Raw genomic sequence first — 20,706 nt, forward strand, 5'->3', positions numbered from 1 at the left:
GGCATTTGCCAGGTACTGCTATTAAATACCCAGGTACTCGCACCATTTTGCAATTGCTGCAATCAACCGCCAGTTAATACCACTACGGCTCTACCTGGCAACGGCCTTTCCCATGCCTACAGAAAAGCCCAAACTGTTGGCATTGCCAATGCTTGTTCTATCATATGTGTGGGCCCCGGAATGCAAAGTGAAACTCTAGCACTGGGTGAAGTAGCACACGTGGCATGGAACCTCTTTGCTAATATGAGCAGTTAGCCCAGTCCAAAGGCTTACTATTAGCGGATAAGTGGACACATGGGAAAGCAATTTGTACCAGAAGGAGTTAAAACTGATAAGCAAGTATCAAGCCCGAGGTCTCCCGATTGCCTGGGTGACAACCTATCTTGTAGACCACCACATATAAGCATGAAGGCTGCCTAGCCTGTTGGAATCCGGAGACTTTTCTTTTTTTAAACCTCGCACTTAGCAACCTGTATATTGTTTGTAATGCAAGAGCTGACTGGGAATGTTATCTGTCGGACGTTCGCCCGCCCGCTGAGCCCACTGCTCAAAGCCATCGACAGCAGCTTTTGTCTGCATAATCTGTATTTCAATCTGTCTCTTAATCTTCGCAGAATGAAAGGCAAACAACACGCGAAGGAACCAATCAAATCACCTTTTCACACTTCAAAGACCCCGCTGCTTTATTTTTGGATCCTGCTCGGAATGTAGCAAAAAAGCAGGGGACCAAAGACAAAGTAACACCGGCGGGCTGCAGGGGAAACAATATTACTTACAGGGCATTTCTGTGCACCCCACACCCCCCTCACCCCTTTCCTCAGGCCTCCCTGATGGTCCTTTCTCCATGCTGCTCAGTTAGACCTCATAGGGCCACATGTATAGCAATCCCATTAGCACCCCTGACAAAAGAGATACCAGGGCACCCGACACCTGGGCAACCAAGGCTTCCTGGTCTTCCCTGTGCTTCAAAGCGACTTCTGGCACCCTACTGCCCTGCACCATCAGGGCCTCCTGGGACCATGTTGCCCTGCACCACCAGAGTCTCCTGGGACCAAGCTGCCCTACACCACCAGTGGCTTATGACACCCTGGTGCCCTGCGCATCCAAGCTCTGCTGGGACCCTGCTGCCCTGCACCACCAGTGGCTCAGGACACCCTGGTGCCCTACGCCTCCAAGCCCTCCTAGGACCATGCTGCTCTGTGCTTCCAGGGCCTCCTGGGACCATGCTGCCCTGCACCACCAGTGGCTCATGACATACTGGTGCCCTATGCTTCCAGGCTCGCCTAGAACCCTGCTGCCCTCACCACCAGAGTCTTCTGGGATCATGCTGCCCTGCAACACCAGTGCCTCCCGACACCCTGTAGTCCTGCACCTTCCAGCCCTCCTAGTACCATGTTGCCCTGCGCCACCAGAGTCTCCTGAGGCCATGCTGCACTACATCACCAGTGGGTCATGACACCCTGGTGCCCTGTGCATCCAAGCCCTCCTGGGACAATGCTGCCCTGTGCCTCCTGGGACCATGCTGCCCTGTGCCACCAGTGACTCCTAACAATCTGGTGCCCTACGCCACCAGAATCTCCTGGGACCATGCCGCCCTAGACCACCAGTGGCTCATGACATCCTGGTGCCCTGTGCTTCCAGGCTCTCCTAGGACCCTGCTGCCCTGCACCACCAGAGTCTCCTGGGACCATGCTGCCCTGCACCACCAGTGGCTCCTAACACCCTAGTGCCCTACGCCACCAGAATCTCCTGGGATCCTGCTGCCCTACACCTCCAGTGGCTCATGACACCCTGGTGCCCTGCGCCTTCAAGCCCTCCTGGGACCATGCTGCCCTACACCACCAGTGGCTCATGACATCCTGGTGCCCTATGCCACCAGAGTATTCTGGGACCATGCTGCCCTGCAACACCAGTGCCTCACGACACACTGTAGTCCTGCACCTTCCAGCCCTCCTAGTACCATGTTGCCCTGCACCACCAGAGTCTCCTAGGACCATGCTGCCCTACACCACAAGTGGCTCATGATATCCTGGTGCCCTGTGCTTCCAGGCTCTCCTAGGACCCTGCTGCCCTGCACCACCAGACACTCCTGGGGTCATGCTGCCCTGCACCACCATTGTCACCTAACACCATGCTGCCCTGCACCACCAGTGTCACCTAACACCCTGGTGCCCTATGCCACCAGAGTATTCTGGGACCATGCTGCCCTGCAACACCAGTGCCTCCCGACACACTGTAGTCCTGCACCTTCCAGCCCTCCTAGTACCATGTTGCCCTGCGCCACCAGAGTCTCCTAGGACCATACTGCCCTACACCACCAGTGGCTCATGACATTCTGGTGCCCCGTGCTTCCAGGCTCTCCTAGGACCCTGCTGCCCTGCACCACCAGACACTCCTGGGGCCATGCTGCCCTGCACCACCAGTGTCACCTAACACCATGCTGCCCTGCACCACCAGTCTCTCCTGGGACCATGCTGCCCTGCACCACCAGTACCTCCTGACACCCTGGTGCCCTGCACCTCCAGGCCATCCTGCAACCATGCTGCCCTGTGCCACCAGTGTCTCCTGGGACCATGCTTACATGCACCACCAGTACCTCCTGACAGCCTTCTGCCCTGTGCCACCGTGGCCTCCTATGCCAATATAGCCACCTAACACCTTACTGCCCTATGCCACCAGGCCCCGGCAATCTCCTGGCTTGCGCCACTGCCCCCCAGACCCTGATAAACATTGCCACTGGGGCCTCACAACACCCTGGTGACCTGTGCCTCCAGGCCCTCCTGGGATCATTCTGCCCTGCGCCATCAGAGTCTCCTGGGACCATGCTGCCCTGCACCACCAGTAGATCATGACACCCTGGTGCCCTGCGCCTCCAAGCCCTCCTGGAACCTTGCTGCCCTGTGCCTCCAGGGCCCAATGGTACCATGCTGCCCTGCGCCAACACCGGCTCCTAACACTCTGGTACCCTATGCCACCAGAATCTCCTGGGACCCTGCTGCCCTGCACCAACAGATTCTCCTGGGGCCATGATTCCCTGCACCACCAGTAGCTCATGACATCCTGGTGCGCTGCGCCTCCAAGCCCTCCAGGGACTCCTGGGACCAAGCTGCCCTGCGCCAGAAGAGTCTCCTGGGGCCATGCTGCTCTGCACCACCAGTGTCTCCTGGGGCCATGCTGCCCTGCTCCACCAGTGACTCATGGTGCCCTACACCTCCAGGCCCTCCTGCAACTCTGCTGCCCTGCGCCACCAGAGTCTCCTGAGACCATGCTTCCATGCACCACCAGTACCTCCTGACACCCTGGTGCCCTGCACCTCCAGGCCATCCTGCAACCATGCTGCCCTGTGCCACCAGTGTCTCCTGGGACCATGCTTACATGCAGCACCAGTACCTCCTGACACCCTGGTGCCCTGCGCCTCAAGGCGCTTCTGGGACCATGCTGCCCTGCACCACCAGTGTCTCCTAACACCCTGGTGTCCTACAACTCCCGGCCCTCCTGACAGCCTGCTGCCCTGTGCCACTGTGGCCTCCTGTGCCAACATAGACACCCGGCACCTTACTGACATTTGCCAACAGGACCCCGGCAACCTCCTGGCTTGCGCCACCGGGCGACCCTGATAAACATTGCCACAGGGGCCTCGCAACACCCTGCTGACCCGTGCCACCAGGGCCTCCTGACATATGCCACCCACAGTGCCTGTTTAGCCCCAAAGCATAATTTATTTTTCTTCATGTGGGGATTCCTCGAAGGACTGTGATTACCCATCTCCATGCCTATCCAAGTCTCCCCTTCCCCAGGGCCCTGTGTTAGCCCTTCCAAAGCCATCTGTTTTCGAGCCCCTCCCCTTGCTCTAGCTAGTTTTAACTCCAGAGTCACTCGAGTTGCACCTTCAGGGCCACCCGTTCAGTCATAAAGTAGGGCTGGATTAACTCTGGTGCACCCATTACCCCTCTAAAGGCGTGTGAAGGGGCTACGTGGGGGTGAAGTCCTGGTGCTGGTGAATGCAGGAACAAAGACTCAGCAAAACATGTTGATTGACACCCCCCCATCCTGCCAGTGGATAGGGAGGGGCATCTTGTAGAGTAGGTTTCAGTCCTGATTCTGTCGGTGGAGTAGGTCATTGGACGCTGCATGTAAAACACTGTTGAATGTTTGCAGGTGAGGCGTGTTTATGTGTGTACAAAATGTGTCTATGTACTGTGACAAACCCCCCTGCCGGACTTTGCTAGTGAATGGTGGGGTCATCGTGGGGGCCGGATGTTGTCACAAGCCACTGGTTGATAAGCCCAGGAGGGGGGGGGATGTAGGAAGGATCCCCTGGCTACCTTCACCATATTACCAACAGAAGGCAGTGGGGCTCGAGACATAGGGCCAGGGCAGGACGCCATGTTAGGGAAAGAACTGACCCTCTGGGGTATCTTCGCCACACCTTACATCCGAGACTTTTGGGTGTTGCGCAGCTCTTGGAGACTCAGAGAATACACATACATTTGGGGGGTCAGTGCTCGCAGAGAAGTGCCGACTTATTTCAGCTCAGCTTTGATTCAGAGCAAGCACCAAACAGTCCTCATTTGTGGGAAGACAAAACCTAGTTTTCAACAGGCACAGCTTCAGAATGAATACCTGCAAGCCCTCGCTCACAGACAGATGCCAGCCCATTTCACAGAGATTCAGTGAACACTAAACCAGCAAGGTGAGAGCCATTCTACACTTTCCAACTTGCTTGCCTGGTAAGTGTGTCCAGTGTCACATCCTCGCCTGATTGAGCATTTTATTTTTGCTTTTCCATCCGTTCATTATTTATTTATTTAGTCATCCTCTGCCTATTAAAGCATTTCTATTTTTGCTTTCTGTTCCGTTCGTTATTTATTTAGCCTACTCTGTTTGAGCATTTCCATTTGGGTTTTCTCACCGTTTGTTTTATTTATTTATTTTTGCCTCCTCTGCCCCTGTGAGCCCTCTCAGCACCCTCCCCACACCCTTGGCGCCCCTGGACACAGTTTTGCCCTGTGGCCCACTTAGGATGGCCACCCAGGGCAGCCTCTGCCTGGGCAGCCACTCACCTAAGGACCACAAGGCAAAGGGCAGCTTCTGAAGAAGCAGCTGTACTCTGTGCTTGCTTGTGTTCACTCGAGATGCCTGGCGCAGTCAACCAGCAGCGATGAACAAGTTAAGTGGTGTTGGCAGGGAGTACAGCCATTGCTGTACTCCAGTAAAACCCAATCACTCTTGTTACCCATTGATGATGATAAAACACAGATTTATTCGGCGGTTAGAGCCATAAAAGCATTAAAACACAAATTACAATTCATAAAAGAAACCAGATAATAAAATGCCAATATAGCATCAAATTAAAACGGATCACCATTTCATTAAAACACATCAATCGCTTTTGTAAAAACAAAATATAAAAGTTGGCAATCACAACCACGTACAATTTCGACAGGTTTAGTAAACTGGACACAAAATAGTTGGCTACACCGTAAGGAGAAATAAAGACTTACTACATGTTAGATCTTCTCAACCAAGACCTCTGTAAATATTTTAAAACATAAAATGCAGCAGCCAGGTCCTTAGCATTAACGTAAAGCTCAAGAAGAGTTTGCACTGACCTCACGTTCCTTAATTTCAATAAAGGTAACAAATATCATAATCTGAGATCGTTATATCCGACACAAACGAGCATGAGGGGCATGGCAGATTCATCAATGGCACCACAAGCAGAACTATTGGTGGGCTTCCATTTTGCCGTGAATGATTCTACTTTCAACTGTATATATAGTGTGCGCGCGCATACCCAGTAGTGATATTATCGAGGTATTCCTCGGATCCATATGACGGTACCAAGTACTGACATTATCGAGGTATTCCTCGGATCCATATGACGGTTTGCAGGTCATGTAAAGGCGCCCTGTGCTCAGTGCCATGCAATCCTGCTTCATCCGATCAGTTAACGGTTTGCAGGAAGCTTTCTTAGCACTTAACTTTGAGCCTGGGGTTATGCTGTGAAGGCTCTGCCAGAGTAGAGACAAATCAAGTCTAGTGAGCTCCGCACGTACAAACCTAAACCAGGGGAGTGAGTGTGCCCCACTCAGTGTTGGAAAATTGGTTAGCACCAGTTGAAAGGGAGCTAAGTGCTCACTGGACCAAATCCTGACCCAATAAAGCAAAGGTCTCATAGATAAGGCACCAGTAATCCGTTGAAGATTACACTCCCACCGAAGACTGGCTATTGGAGCCCCCTTTGATTGCATCAATAGGGACTGTAGGAAGTCCTTTTCTACTACCCTTTGATGTTCCCAGAGCTCAGCTGCATATGTGGCTGTGGGCAATGCCTGGGATCTATAAAGTTACAAAGCAGGGGAAACAGCTCTCCTATCATGGGTATTAAAAACCTCTGGATTCCCGCGCAGTATTTATCAATTGTCAATGTTGCCTTGTGCGGGTGGTTCGACCAAAGTAGAGTTTTGGAGAACCGGATACCTAGGTAGTCATACATGGCAACTTGTTCCAGGACCTGGCCCTCGCTTTCATTTCTCAGGGTAATCCTCCTTGTTGACTTTTGCCTAAATAACACTGCCTTCGTTTTTTCTGTGTTAATCACCAGTTTCAACTTTAGCATTTTCTGGTGAATATATCGAAGTTGCGCTTAAGGCCCATAGCTGAGGTCAACAGGATAACTACAATGTCCGCGAAAAACAGTGTGGTTAGCCTGTTCTCGCCAAACCTGGGGTGATCAAGACAGTGTTTCACAAGTTCCATTATGATCTCGTTGATATAGAGGCTAAAGAGGAAATGGGCCAACACACAGCCTGCCACACATCCTTCTCTACAGACAGGCTCAGTTGGCACCATCTCACTGACGCTGTGTTGCTGGTGTAAAGAGCACAGATATTATTCATAGGTTTCACAGATGCGCTCTTCTTGCTCAGGGATTCCCACAGCAGCTCACGTGGGACACAATCAAAAGCTGTGCTAAGGTCTACAAAAACTGCATAGATTTGAACACTGCTGAGCAAGATGTACCTTGAAAGGATCAGGCCCAATCTGAACCCCTGATCTATTGTACTAATGGCCTGGCAAAAACCTGCCTGTAGATGATTTATTGCCTCCGTTTCATCTGCCATGTCTGCAGGTGACTCCTAAAGCACCTTCGCGTAGATCTTTCCTGCAGCATCAAGGAGTGAAATGGGCCTGGACTTCCCAGGGGCTTGCCTATCACCCTTCTTATAAGTAAGCACAATTTTTCTGTGTCGCACCAGGAGAGCGGATCTCTGCCAGCATCAGCTGCAAAGTTAAAAACGCAATACAGGACAGGAGCCCAAATGGACACCTCATCCTGGAAGAGATCTATTGGCATTTTATCAGGTCCTTGGGCCTTCCCTGCACCCGGTGCCATAATGGTCACTTCCACTTCCTCTGCGAAATTAGCACTGTATCTCCACCCCTGGTAACATAGCCTAGCAAAAACTGGCCATTCCCTGTTTCAGGCAGGTCACTACAGTATAGAGCCCTAAGGTGTCTGTGCCAGGTATCAGGACTAATCTGACACCTTAGTGGTTCCAGTGAATTCAAGCCCTTTCAGTTAATTAACCTCCAGAAACCAATGGTGTCACCCAATCTACAAAATGAGTGCAAGTGATCCTAAAGATCCTGGTCATATGCAGACTTCTTACTCTACATTATTGCTTTCTTTATAATGTGCCCTCAGGAATCACAAATGGTGCTTATCTACTGGGTTTGCCATGTTCAGATATTTCAATAGACTGGCCTTCGCAATCTTCCAATCTGAATCAAACCGACTTTTAGATTTTAGAGCCCTTGGCAAACCTACTTAACAGGTTTGGTGACAAAAAAATATATGGTACAGGCCAAATCATCGTAGGCATCCAGGATACTCACAAGGGAGGTTGTGTCCCCGTAGATTGGTTAAAGGTAAGGTTCAATAGCAGCATAAAGACTAGATTTAATGGTGCCAAAATCACCCACAGACCATTTAATGCTTTGCATGGCACGGCCAGCCAGGGCAAGCAGTGAGCTTACCATCCCTGGCCGGCCGGCATCCTCCCAAGAGCACAAACCCTTGATTTCACAGCAAACTGGACTATGATAACTCCATCTGCGCTTGTGGATACCTAGGCTAGCATTCTTCTCCCAATCTACAGCACTAACATAGATATAATAAATCCTGGAACTACCCATCGGGCCTACAAAAGTGTGGTTGGCGGGCTGGTCTGAGCTAAACCGGCCACTGCAAAATAAAAAGAGCCTGATTGCCAAAGGGCTAGCAGACTGCGACTGTGCAGCCATGTGTGCATCTGATGATACAGAGCTAGAAACAAGTTTGGAGGAATTTGAGCAATCCCCACACAAAGCATTCAATGAAGAGATACTTATGAATTTCCCAACTGTGTAGGTAGATGGATGTGCTTACCATGTAGAAAATAATGCAGAAAAAGAGCTCGTAGCAGGAATAGGAAATATCTGGTTTAAAGGTGACAACATCCCAAGGGTAAGCATGAGGATAGGTCCTAGAAGTAGTCAAGTGGCTTCTATTTACAAGGCAGTCTCTACAACAGATCATGCATGGAATAGCTTTGTAGAATATTTACCTGGCTGGAAGTTAAAAGGCATGTTCACATATAACAAAAAAACCACTTAAACATGGCAAGATGATTCAAGCTATAGACAGTGGGGGATTAACAAGGCAGATCAATTAGCCAAGATTGGAGTTGTAATGGGGGAATTGCTTCCCATTGAACACATGCTTGCCTGCTTGGTGAAATACAGGTAGATGAGATAACACGCTCCAAAAATCCAAAAGCAGTTGAGCAGCCTGTGGTGCAATCGAGTTCAGATCAGGACCTGATCAAAGCGCAAAAGGAAAATCTGATTTTAGGCCTATTTGATAACCATTTGTTAAATGCAGAACAAAATCCTCTGACTGAAGTGCACTGCAAGGGGAAAGAGGAATTGAGGGCGTTAATAAAAAAGAAAAAGAGAGTAAGTTATAGGAAGTGTGATGATACGAGAATCTGTGACAGGTCAAATACAATTGGTAGTGCCCTTGTCATTTCAGGGGTTGAAGATACATCATGCCCACGATGCCATAACTGCAGGACACTGAGGTTCACAAAAAAACGTTAGAAATTTGAAAAGATTATGCTTATTGGCAACACATGTCCCAAGATGCTGAACTCTACACCAGAGAGTGTTTAGTATGTGCACAGTTTCAACCTGAGTCACCTACTCATTGAGCACCATTAATGAAAAGGGGTTTGACCCTCCCATGGGCTGATTTGCAAATCTATTATGGCGGGCCTGTAAAAAGATCAGCAAGAGGAAACAGGTACATGCTAACAGTGACTTGCCTAATGTCCAAATGGGTGTAGTGCATTCCGGCACTAGATTGCAGTGCGCAAACAGCAGCCACATTGCATGTAAATCATATTTTTTCAAGATTTGGTTTATCTCAAAGGATAGAGTCAGACCATGGAAGTCATTTCACTAGTGCATTAATGACAAAGATATGGCAAATTTTGGCAGTGAAGAGAAAACTGCACATTTCTTACCGCCCCTCCTCTTCGGGGGGAGTAGAACAGTGTAACCGATCCTAGTGGATATGTTAAAGAAATTTGTAGCTGAAGCAGGTTCTAGTTGGGATTTACGGCTTCCATTGGTATTAATGGACATCAGGTCGACTCCCGCTAAGTCAACACATCTCAGCCCTCATGAAATATTGACAGGAAGAAATATGGTACTGCCACAACACTTACTTTACAAGACGAACAAACAAGTTCTTGTAAATGCATCCACAATTTACGAGTATGTGGAAGAGTTGAGGAAGCACTTACAACATGGGTTTGCATTTGTACACCGGAATCTGGAAAAGGCTGCCGACAGTGCAAAAACATATTATGATAGGAAGACATCTGTGAAAGAGTATAAAATAGGAGACCAGGTGTATACATTTAATTTTGGGAAAGGGAAACACTTAAACTCAAAATTTCTTGCAGTATGGCAAGGGCCATAGAAAATTACAGATAAGGTTTCACCTGTGGTCTACAGAATTGCTAAAAAGGAGGGTTAATTGACAGTGGAACAGTTTGTCCATGTTAATCGAATCAAACCTTTCCACCCGAAACATGAAGTGAAGAGGTTTGAGCAAGTTGAGGCTATTTGAACAATAATATATATATATATGGTGTTGTCCTAACAAATGAACAAGTGTAAATAATGCTGGTGCATACAAGTACAAAGGGGCTCTTATCAGAAGGTACCATGTGAGTGTTGTGTATTTATTGAAAGAATGGCTTGGTTGCATGGCATGTTAGTCCAGTTTCCGAATCAATCATGGAACTGAGATGGCTTTGTTGGACCTGAAAGCTAATATAACTGAAATCATAGAAGAAGGAAGTTCTGCATTATTGCTTTTGCTGGACTTGTCCTCTGCCTTTGATTTGGTCGACCACAACCTATTACCAGAGAGACTCCAAAGAATAGGTTTTTGTTCTCCAGAAGCAGTATCATGGCTAAAATCCTTTCTAGGCACTAGAACTGCCTGTGTTGCTAAGGGAACCTCACAGTCTCAGAAGGTTCCTGTTACTTGTGGTGTCCCCCAGGGATCATGTTTCTCCCCATTACTTTTTAATATATTATATATTACACGGCCAGAGTAGTGGCTGTGTAGTTATGGTTAAATTGCTAATCCCAAGGGAAGAGCACTTTTTGGGCAGCTTATAACTTCGCTCTCCCTGGCGAATCCTCACCAAACTTTGCAAAAAGTATATGGCCCACTCCGAAGTTTTTTGCAAAGTTTGGTGAGGTTTGGTCCAGGGGGGGCAAAGTTATAGGGGGGGTCCCAAAAAATATTTTTTTCCCCATAGACTGAATGGGGAAAAAAACTTTGCTCACACCTACAGCCCAAACCGCTGGACGGATTTTCACCAAATTTGAGGCAGGAGCAGCGGCTTGGTCCCGAATGTGTGCTTTTGTAAATTTGGTGAAAATCTGTTCAGTAGTTTTTTTATAAAATGACCAAAAAGTAGGTCACAAAAAATTAGTGATATCTATGTCCGGTCCGCGGACACACTTCCCTGTTCGGTCCACGAACAGTGTCCTGATTGGCTAATCGGCTTGCATCATGTCCGCGAACGTGTTTGCTGATTGGATGGTGAGAAGCGTGAAATGCGTCAGATTTTTGGAAACGGCCACCATCTTGGATTCACGGACAGCAGCCGATGTCCGCGAACAGCGACCGATGTCCACAGACATCGCGGTAAAAACATATGAAAAACACAGCATTCCACTTGTCAAACTTATCAAATAATCTCTGGGGAGGTGAGGGGTGATGAGGATGGGATATGGCTGCAAGAAGCAAAAGAAATGGTGTTTTTTGCTGCGAAAGTCAGCAAACAGTCCTGATGTTCGCGAACAGGCCTGTGAAAGTTCACGAACACCTTAGCATTACAGAGTTGGTGAAATGCAGTTCTTGAATGGCTTATAACTCGGGCGGCACTTAATGGAACTGCATGAAGGTTTGCATGTATATTGCTGGGCTGATTCTGAGTGAGTATTCAAGGTTTGGTGGGATTCTGTCATGAAGGGGCAAATTAGAGCGGGGGTCCCAAAATAATGTAAAGGCTTATAACTGAGGTGCCATTTGACGAATCCTCACTTCATTTGGGAAACTGATAATAGATCAAGATATACATGTTTTTGTGAAGTTTGGTGGAATTCTGTCAAGAGGGAGCAACATTAGAGTGGGGGTCCCAAAATATTGTAAAGGCTTATAAATGTGGTGCCATTTGACAAATCTACACAAAGGTTTGCAAAAAGATTATAGATCTAGATTTAGATGTTTTTGAAAAGTCTGAATGGATTTTGTCAAGTGGGGGCTAGGTTGTACGATTGTATGTGCATACATTTAACACTTTTGAAAAAATAAAACATGGGTGGATTTCCAGCAAACTTGCGTGTGGAGCATTGCCAAGGACCTACACGCATGGTTTTGCGAATGTGCCAGTGTTTTATTATTTTTCAAGTGTCATAATGTAGCTACAAAAAATAGCGGTATACCTTTAGTGACTGAGGGGTAGCCTGTGGCCATGGGCAGTGGCCAGATAGTCCGGGTCATGGAATAAGGTCATGATCCGGACAATCTGGCTACTGGCCTTGACCACAAGGGACAAAACATAGGATTAAAGTGGCCATGTCCGCGTGGGACTGGCTTTGTGATAAAGTTATTTGAAATTAGGATAGATTTGAAAGGGAAGAAAAATGTGCTTGTGGTAATATGGTCATTGGGTGCTCATTTTGCCTTCTGCAGGCTGCTATGAAAAGCAAAGAGGGGCCCTGTATGGAACCCTCACCTCCCTTTCCATGGTGGCCATCCTGGAAAAGGATGTTCCTTCCTACACTGGGACGCCGGCGCCCGCTTTGGGAACCTAGGGTGCTAATGGCCTTCATCCCCCATTTCAGAGGCTGGAATGGGGGGGTAATGGTCCAGAGACCTTGTTATCCACCCTCGCTTCGCTTGGGCTGATAACATGGGCTTCTGGGCCGCTATCCACCGTTCCAGTCCCTGGAACAGAGGATGAACGCCACAATATTCCCATTAGCATAACACAAAATGCAAATGGAAATGTTTTTTTTTTGTTCTATTTTTTAACTGTGAAAGGTGGTTCCTAAAGGAATATGTTGTTTGTTGTTTTTGGATGTATTTTTTTTGGCAGGAGAGCTGAGAACGAAAGGTGGGGAGGGAAATGAGGGAAGAGCAACCAAACACTAATGTGGAGGGGTAGGTGCACAAGGGAAAATGTTGCACGTGTGTTATTTCTAAGTTAGGGGGCACTGTTTCTCATGCTCCTTGATTACAGCAGTGATGGTGGCTCTTGGGGAGGAGGGATGGCATTAGCTGATGCCATTTTAAGATAAATAACAATTTTGCTAAAAGCATGTACTGTGTACTAGATTGTTAATGGATAATTAGTAGGAATAGGTGTTAGAGCTGTGCAAGGGACATTGTGAAGTTGGAAGTTCCTAGATCAGTAGAAAATGCAGTTCCGAACTGTCCACCAAGCAGAGATCTTATCGTGAAGTGCGTACGGGTTCTAAGACACGTCATCATGCCGCCCGCCAGCCTATGGTCACGTGGCACTGTCCGGAAGGTCCGCTATGAAGTCAGATGTTCGTAGACGTCTACGGATGCAAAACTAGTTGAAATAGTTGCAAGAAGTGTATAGAAGTGTTAAAACTTATTCCAGATGGTGGGAAATGGCAGAGTTTTAAGGTGAAACTTTGGAAATTGGACACAAATATTGCTATATTGGGTAAGTATGATATTAGTAAGTTGTAGGAAAACATTATGGACATTATGGTTCCAAGTAAAACCGAAAAACCCCTGAAATTCGCCAGTTATGGTAAGCTAAGCAACCATAACTCGCGCTACCACCGTGCACTGCTAAGACTAACACCCAGGACAAAGATGACATCACAAATGTCTACCTCATTCACCTTGCAGTCTCCTCTAGGTTCTGGCAATCCCAGACATATTGCTCTGGGGGTTGTCAGGTTCTGATTGCACCAAACAGACAAACAAGCCTCCAAACTTAAGGATGCACTTAAGCACACCACTTAAGCACTCGCTGTCTAATTTCAGTACTTCCGGTAAGCACTGCAAGCTGGCCACAGGGGCATATGCACATTCGCTGGTGCATTAAGCATTTTCCCTTTTCTGATGGTGCGCTTCATTCGAAACTGACACGAAAGGCAAGCAAACTATCACAAACCCCATCCCTACCCCTCATTCCCTTTAACAGCACAAATCTTTCATGTGTGTTTACCCTGCGCTGCTGCCCTTTTATATTCTCTCGCAGACCAGCATAGGGATTCCAGTGGTGTGGGTAGAATACACCACTCCCAGGACAGGCCTCTAAGCTGTTAGAACACCTATGGCAGTGCCTGCTGCAGTATACAAAAACCCTTTACTGTCACTGCCCCATTGCCCAACACCCAGTTTCGAGCACACTGCACCATGCTACCCAGCCCACTACTGCAATAGTACTATTTTAGGACAGTCAGTAAAGTACACACAAATAAAATGTATTCGGAGCGCGTCCTACCAGATCAGACAAGCAAAGCTGGACAGCAAAGCCAAGGGAATCCAGAGGGAGACTTCGGCAGCGACCAGGAAGGGCAGCCAAGGAGACAAACAGGTGGGGGTTATACTGTAGTTTTTAGTCATGTTCCTTGAACCCATCCCGCACCGCCCCCCGCCAACCAGGCCCATCATCGTCCAAGTAAATGGCCCCCCACAATTTAGCCCCTCCACCCCCAACCCCACTAGGCTTGGATGCTTGGGAATAGCGCTACAAATCAACATGGCACCTATATGTAAGAGAGGAAGGGAGTTATGCAACATATAAGTGTAAGCGCGGAAACACAATGCCGTGTTTATACATCTACACACTGAGCAGCACACGGAATGTCCCAGTGAGGCACCCCCATTCCCCATGCCATGAGACAAACGACCACTCCACCCCCTCAAGCTCATTGGTGTGTTTGCATGGGGCGTGTCTAGTGTGTACAGGGAGTGTAACTTACTGTTCCTCTTCCTGCAGCAGGTCCTCGGCCATGGCACCCAACTGGGTCTTGGGCATCCGTCTAGTGAAGCTGTCAGAACGTCACGGCAATAGGTAAAGCAGCCGCAAAAAGAGGAGGGGGTAAAGCAGAATGCACAACAAATCAGACGAGCAGGAGGGAGAGAAGGCAGACAGCCGCGAAAGCTGCAGTCGGTGGGAGGGAAGTCATTGGCTGGAGCACCGGGGTGAGGTGCAGGCAGAGCAGTCCCGGGAGAAGGCAGAGCAGTTCAGGGGGTGAAGAGCAGCTCGGGGACCCGGTTGAAAGGAACATGCGGGCGTTCAGCCGACCTAGTCAGCAGCAGCAGGTCGGCTGGTGGCAGGACAGGGTGAGAAGCATCAGGCACAGCACGAGCACGGCGGAGCCTGTCAGTAGAATCATCAGCAGCAGCTCGGAGGTGGGGTCTTTGAGTAGAGTCATGATAAAACAATGGGCTTGGGGCGGGGACAGAACGCCCAAGCTCCGGGAGAATGGGCGGTGGGCGGGACAGAATGCAGTTCTCTACATTTAAAACAAAGGGAATCGGAACAGCGGGTCGCCAAGGAGGCGTGGCGAAAGGCGGGATTAAGATGTGTTCGTCACAGAGGCATGACCACGGCTCTGTGACACTGACAGGAGGGGCGTGGTTTCCGGAAACGATGAACTAGCAGAGGAGGTCTCTGGTAGAAATGGGCGTGCAGTTCAGGCAAAAGTTATGCAACCTTGTTTTGCAGGTTCATTTCCGGTGATTTTACTTTTACAAAAATCGCTGCACGGTATAATCTTTCTTTTTTGCGTCCAATGCAGGTGTTAGGTTACGCCTGGTCTGTTCATTCAAGCAACAACCGAAGCGGTGTAGTCTTCTATAGGGTAGGATGGGCAATGTAGTCCACATAAGGGATTCAGATTAAACCGGCGCTGGCCATATTTGAATGGTGGTTTGGCACTATGTTTCAACCGCCCTGTGTAGTGGCTTTGAACAAGACTCAGCACTGGTTTATGTTTAAAGGTGGGGCTTATTCTTGCAAACATAAATCACAGTGGAAAATGTCAGTGTGTGGCCCATTAAATCCTGTATATTGTCCTGCTGTTGCTTCATTGCCAATGGGTCTTGTGTTTAAAGTGGGGTCTATGGGCAGACGGGCTTCTTATGTTATTATGGTCTCTTGATAGGCTTAGGAGGAGCGCCGGGAACGTCTGCTCTGTCCCTCAGGAGCTCTGCTCTCGTGCCAAGCCGCACTCCATTCAGTGGTCTCGCGCGGGCCGAGATCTTGCAAGATTACATCTCTACATATCTTCTTTTGTTAAGCAGCCGGTGTTACCCCATAATAAAGTCCTGGTACCTTGTAGGTTGTCTCCTTTCACGTTGAGGGCAATTCTCAGCAGGCGATGGTCTAGAGACAAAGGTCTCTGTTCTTTCAGCACTGCCCCTGGCCTATGGTGGGACAGCTTCTTCGCCTCGACTTTCTCTATCCACTTGCGTACCTCCTTTGGGACTGTTCTCTTCCTGGGATTCTCCACTCTATCATTTGTTCCTGGTGTGATACTGCAACATCTGGAAGTGGTTCTGCAAGGACGAATCCCTCGATTCTAGAGTCCGTCTTCTGAACATAGCGACTTGTTCCAGGTTCCATTTCCTTCCATCTCCAGTGCATATGTGGTTGGTGCCTTTCCGCACCACTTCCACCGGTTGGCTGTACATGGACCCTGTCACTTGATCCTTATGTGCCAACTTTTGTGCAGGTAGAGATCTTGCAAGATTACGTCTCTACATACCTCCTTTTGTTGAGAGGCCTGGTGTTACCCCATAACAAGGTCCTGGTACCTTGTAGGTTGTCTCCTTTCGCGTTGAGAGCGATTACCAGCAGGCAATGGTCTGGAGACCACTCTATTCCATCAGCTCTGTTCCTGGCCTGTGGTGGGACAGCTTCTTTGCCTCGCCTTTCTCTATCTTCTTGTGTGCCTTCTCTGAGACTGTTCTCTTCCTGGGATTGTCCACTGTGTCATTTCTTCCTTGTGTGCTTCTGGAACATCTGGAATTGGTTCCGCCTAAGATGAATCCCTCAATTCTGGAGTCCATCTTCTGAACATAGCGACTCATTTGAGGTTCCATTTCCTTCCATCTCCAGTGCATATGTGGTTGGTGCCTTTCTGCACCACTTCTACCGGTTGGCTGTACTTGGACCCTTTCACTTGATCCTTATGTGGCAACATTATTTTCACTGGGTCTCCTTCATTGACCTCTGTTCTCTGGGTTGCCCCGCGAGAGTCACTAACTGCTTTCCTCTGATCCTTTTTCTTTTGTATCCTCCAGATAAGTTCTTTAATGTTGATCATGTCCTCCTGCCTCGCCTTGGATAACCACAGGGACACCCAGCCCTACAGATAACATGCATATTCTGCCCTTTTACGCATGTAATTATTGCAAATATGGAGGATTTCATTTTCTACTGCTTACTGTGTATGCTTTGATTTATTCATTAAAAAAACATGCTTTCCACCACTAGATTGCACTGTAGCGTTTCTTTTGTCAGCAGCATAGCCTTTCTTACACATGATGGTGACTTTCCAACTGAAAGACCATGAGGCCGATTCATGGAATTAATGTGCGCTGAAAATTCCCGGGCAAGCGTGCGAAAGCGTGCGAATCGCGGCGCAAGTGCGAAAATCGCAGCAAAATCCGCACACAGCGATTCATGGAAATCCATGCGCGTGTAAAACCAAGGATGTGCACTAAAATCCTGCGTGGCACACGCTGGCGCACACGTCTTCAAACAGCATGCGCTACGCGCACAGCGAAAGCACACATAGCGAAGCACACACAACAAAAGTAGGCGTAACACGGGGCGTAACACGCGGAATGGGGAACAACACGTGAAAATGTGGGCGCCACGGGGGAAGTACAGGAGGCAAATGCGCGGAACGCCCACACGCGCGCCTACAACACATATTCATGGAATTTAACGGGGCTAACGCGTGCGCCAAAAAAGACGCGCTAATCTGGAAACACGTACGCCAGCAGGAAGCAGGAGTACGTGGACCCGCGCAGCATAAAAGTGCGTGCAAACAACAAACAAGCTCAGAAGCTAAGATGAATATACCGTTCCTCGCAGCAGTGGTCGTGGGATACCACAGGAGGAGGAGGAGGATAGTCAGGGCCAGAATTTTTACACCCAGAACCAGCCTTTTTGGGATGCCTGATGACCAGGTGTATGGGAGGCACAGGTTTCCACCTCACATAATACTCGACCTGGTGAGTGAGTGGGGGGATGACCTCACATCACCCATCCTGTGCTCCCAAGCACTGAGCCCCTTGGAAAAGGTGCTCAATGTACTGCACTTCTTGGCCACTGGTTCATTGCAGCGGACAAGTGCCATAGTGGGGGGTGGTCTCATAGGCCATGCATTCACGCTGCCTGCACCAGGTGTTGGCCATCATGACTGCACGCCCATCAGTCCGCAGGCACATATACCTTCCCAGAACACCTGCAGAAAGGCAGGCTGTCGTCCAGGATTTTTACGGGGTGGCACACTTCCCCAAAGTGCTAGTTTCCATTGACTGCACCCATGTGGCTCTACGTCCTCCCAGGGCAATTGAGCACATCTACAGAAACCGCAAGTACTGGCATTCCATCAACGTGCAGGTAGTATGTGATGCCAAGGGAATCATTACCTCAGTATATACCAACTATCCAGGGTCCACCCATGACAGTTTCATTTACAGAATGTCAACCCTAAACCGGGACCTAGAAGCTGGGTGGCATGGCGATACATGGCTGCTTGGTGAGTATAAATGCCCCTGCACATGCATGCAGGTCAGATACTGAGTAATGTCACAACCCCACTAATGATACCCATCATCACCGCCCCAGGGGACAGTGCTTACCCACTGAGCACACACATGATGACGCCAATTCGGAACCCCACCACCTGAGGTAAGATTAAGATACAACACAGCCCATATTGCAACCCAGAGCATAGTGGAGCGCACATTCGGAGTACTCAAGTCACGCTTTCGCTCCCTTGACCGCTCTGGTGGGCAGCTGCTATACGCGCCCACAGTAGTGTGCAGGATCATAGTGGCAGCATGTGTCCTGCACAACGTTGCAACACGCCAGGGCCTGCCGGTGGACATGGTGGTGCCCCCACATCCCCAACCACAAGCACGGCTGCTGCGCATGGGAGGGGAAAGGGCACATGGTGAGGCAGCCCATAAGCAGCTGGTGGCTAATTACTTCACCTAAAATCACACCCCTGTGGAGTGCACACAGCCCTGGCACATACCAGCTGACAATCAATGATGATGACATAAGGGACAGTCAACTGTCACAACCATACCAGCCTGAGATTGGTCACCTGGAATTGTTACATTGTGTGCATCCCCAATGCTGCCGAAAGACAACCAATGCTGTGTCACAAAAAACCATACATTTATGCTGCATGAATGACTACCCCCTTGCAAAATACAACATGATAATAGTGCCATGTCACCCAACCCCTCCCCAGCTCCGCCACCCAACACACCATGGCATGTCATGCAATGTGAAAGCAAACAAAGCAATGCACAAGACCTGACACAAGTGTCACAAAGTGCACTGTCCCAAATGGAAACTGCCCACAGACAATATGCTCCCAGTAATCAATAACAAACAGCACACATGAACAAATACTTACCACCAACACAATACTGCAACACACCATGAAACATTGCAAAAACATGACAGTACTAAGTCAAAGTAGTGGTAGTCTTACAACCTGAATAAGCCAGCACATCGACCCCTTCCAACTGTAGAGTGTTGCTGCCACGCAAATGTGTCAGTGTACTGCATACAACATGAACTCCATCTGCAAAGGAGACGGCCTTGTGAAGACATGAGGAAGGAACCTGCAAATTAGGAGGAAGACATGGATGCACAAGCACATATCAATACACCATGCAGTGTACAATACAACAACAATACCCACTAGGGATGTACACACAGTATTGACTACAGACTGCCCACACAGCTCATGGGCGCCCAATGTCACTGTGTAAGTCACTGTCACTTGGTCACACCCTTTGCAAGCCCATTGAAACGGGAAGCAGGAGGGGTGTGTGTGTCACAAACCCAAGCATCTAACCCAAACTCAGGACAAGCCTGTATGTGCCCAGCCGGAATACAGTGGATGCCTACGGGAGCCACACAAGGCAACACACCAGGGTGAACACCAACACCCATCGGCGTGGATGTTGCGAAAAAAAAATACCTCCATGGGTTCATGGCCTGCACGGCTATGTCATTGTGGGAGAACTGCTGTCGCTCTCTTCACCCTCTGCTGCTGCATCAGGAGCTGGTGGCACTATGGGAGGCAGCCCACGCAAAGCCCTGGTATGGTCCTCCTTGGCAGCAAGCATGCGGGTCTGGAAGGCCTGATTCTGGAGGATTAAAGTGCGGAGATCCCCATGCAGCATGTCACGGGTTGCCTGCACTTCTGCACGCATGGCCTCGCGGGATGCCCGGATCTCCTCACATGTTGCCTGCAGCTCAGCTGAGAGCGAACGTGTGAGCTGCTCCAGCTGCTGTTGTGCCCTAACATTTCGGGAAGCCTCAAGTTCAAGCAGACTTTGCCTGAGGTTATGGAGTTCCACCCTCCGGCTTCCCTGTGGCTCTGTGACTCTATTGATATGGATTCGCGCAGAGTCTCCAGTGCCGCCCGTCGGTCCCTGTTGGACGCCAACATGTCTTCCCTGTGTGATTGGCAAATGGAGTCTGTTGCCTGCTGTTGTTGTTCCATCTGCCTTTCAGGGGGGATAATGGAAGTGGCCACCCTCTCCATTGCCTGAGCCATCATTTCTACTGATGCTGCCTGTTGGGTTGCCATACCGTACATGGAGTTTTCTCATACAGTATTGCCTGGTGGCGCACGCCCACCGCGTCGGCGGGCACCACACCTGTTTGGGGCAAGGCGATCTGCACCTTGCTGTGCAGGCACTGCTTGAGGCTGCAGGACTGCATTCCCCCTCTGATCTGCTGGCCCAGGAACAGGATCAGATGCTGTGGAGTGTGACCCTGCATCCGTAACTGGCAAAGGCGGACCTACCAACAA

General features: G+C 49.3%; 1 protein-coding gene across 5 annotated transcripts in view; it reads right to left on the reverse strand.

The window, feature by feature from the left end:
• ABHD4 (abhydrolase domain containing 4, N-acyl phospholipase B) overlaps positions 1–15,213 on the reverse strand; it is a 313,526-nt gene extending 298,313 nt beyond the window's left edge. For 2 of the 5 annotated variants that reach the window (XM_069633879.1, XM_069633877.1), the window contains exons 1-2: positions 14,604–14,737; positions 14,124–14,200 (exon numbers count right to left, since the gene is read on the reverse strand). In XM_069633879.1, the coding sequence (XP_069489980.1) occupies positions 14,124–14,200; positions 14,604–14,660 (134 nt within the window). In that variant the 5' untranslated portion in view covers positions 14,661–14,737. Of the gene's footprint in view, positions 1–14,123; positions 14,201–14,603 lie in introns of all 5 variants that reach the window. The other 3 variants (XM_069633880.1, XM_069633882.1, XM_069633878.1) reach the window with 3 other exon arrangements.
• Positions 15,214–20,706: the final 5,493 nt, after the last annotated feature.

The sequence above is a fragment of the Ambystoma mexicanum genome, chromosome 13 (genome assembly GCF_040938575.1).
Source record: "Ambystoma mexicanum isolate Mex_15411 chromosome 13, UKY_AmexF1_1, whole genome shotgun sequence".
Taxonomy (NCBI): Eukaryota; Metazoa; Chordata; class Amphibia; order Caudata; family Ambystomatidae; genus Ambystoma; species Ambystoma mexicanum.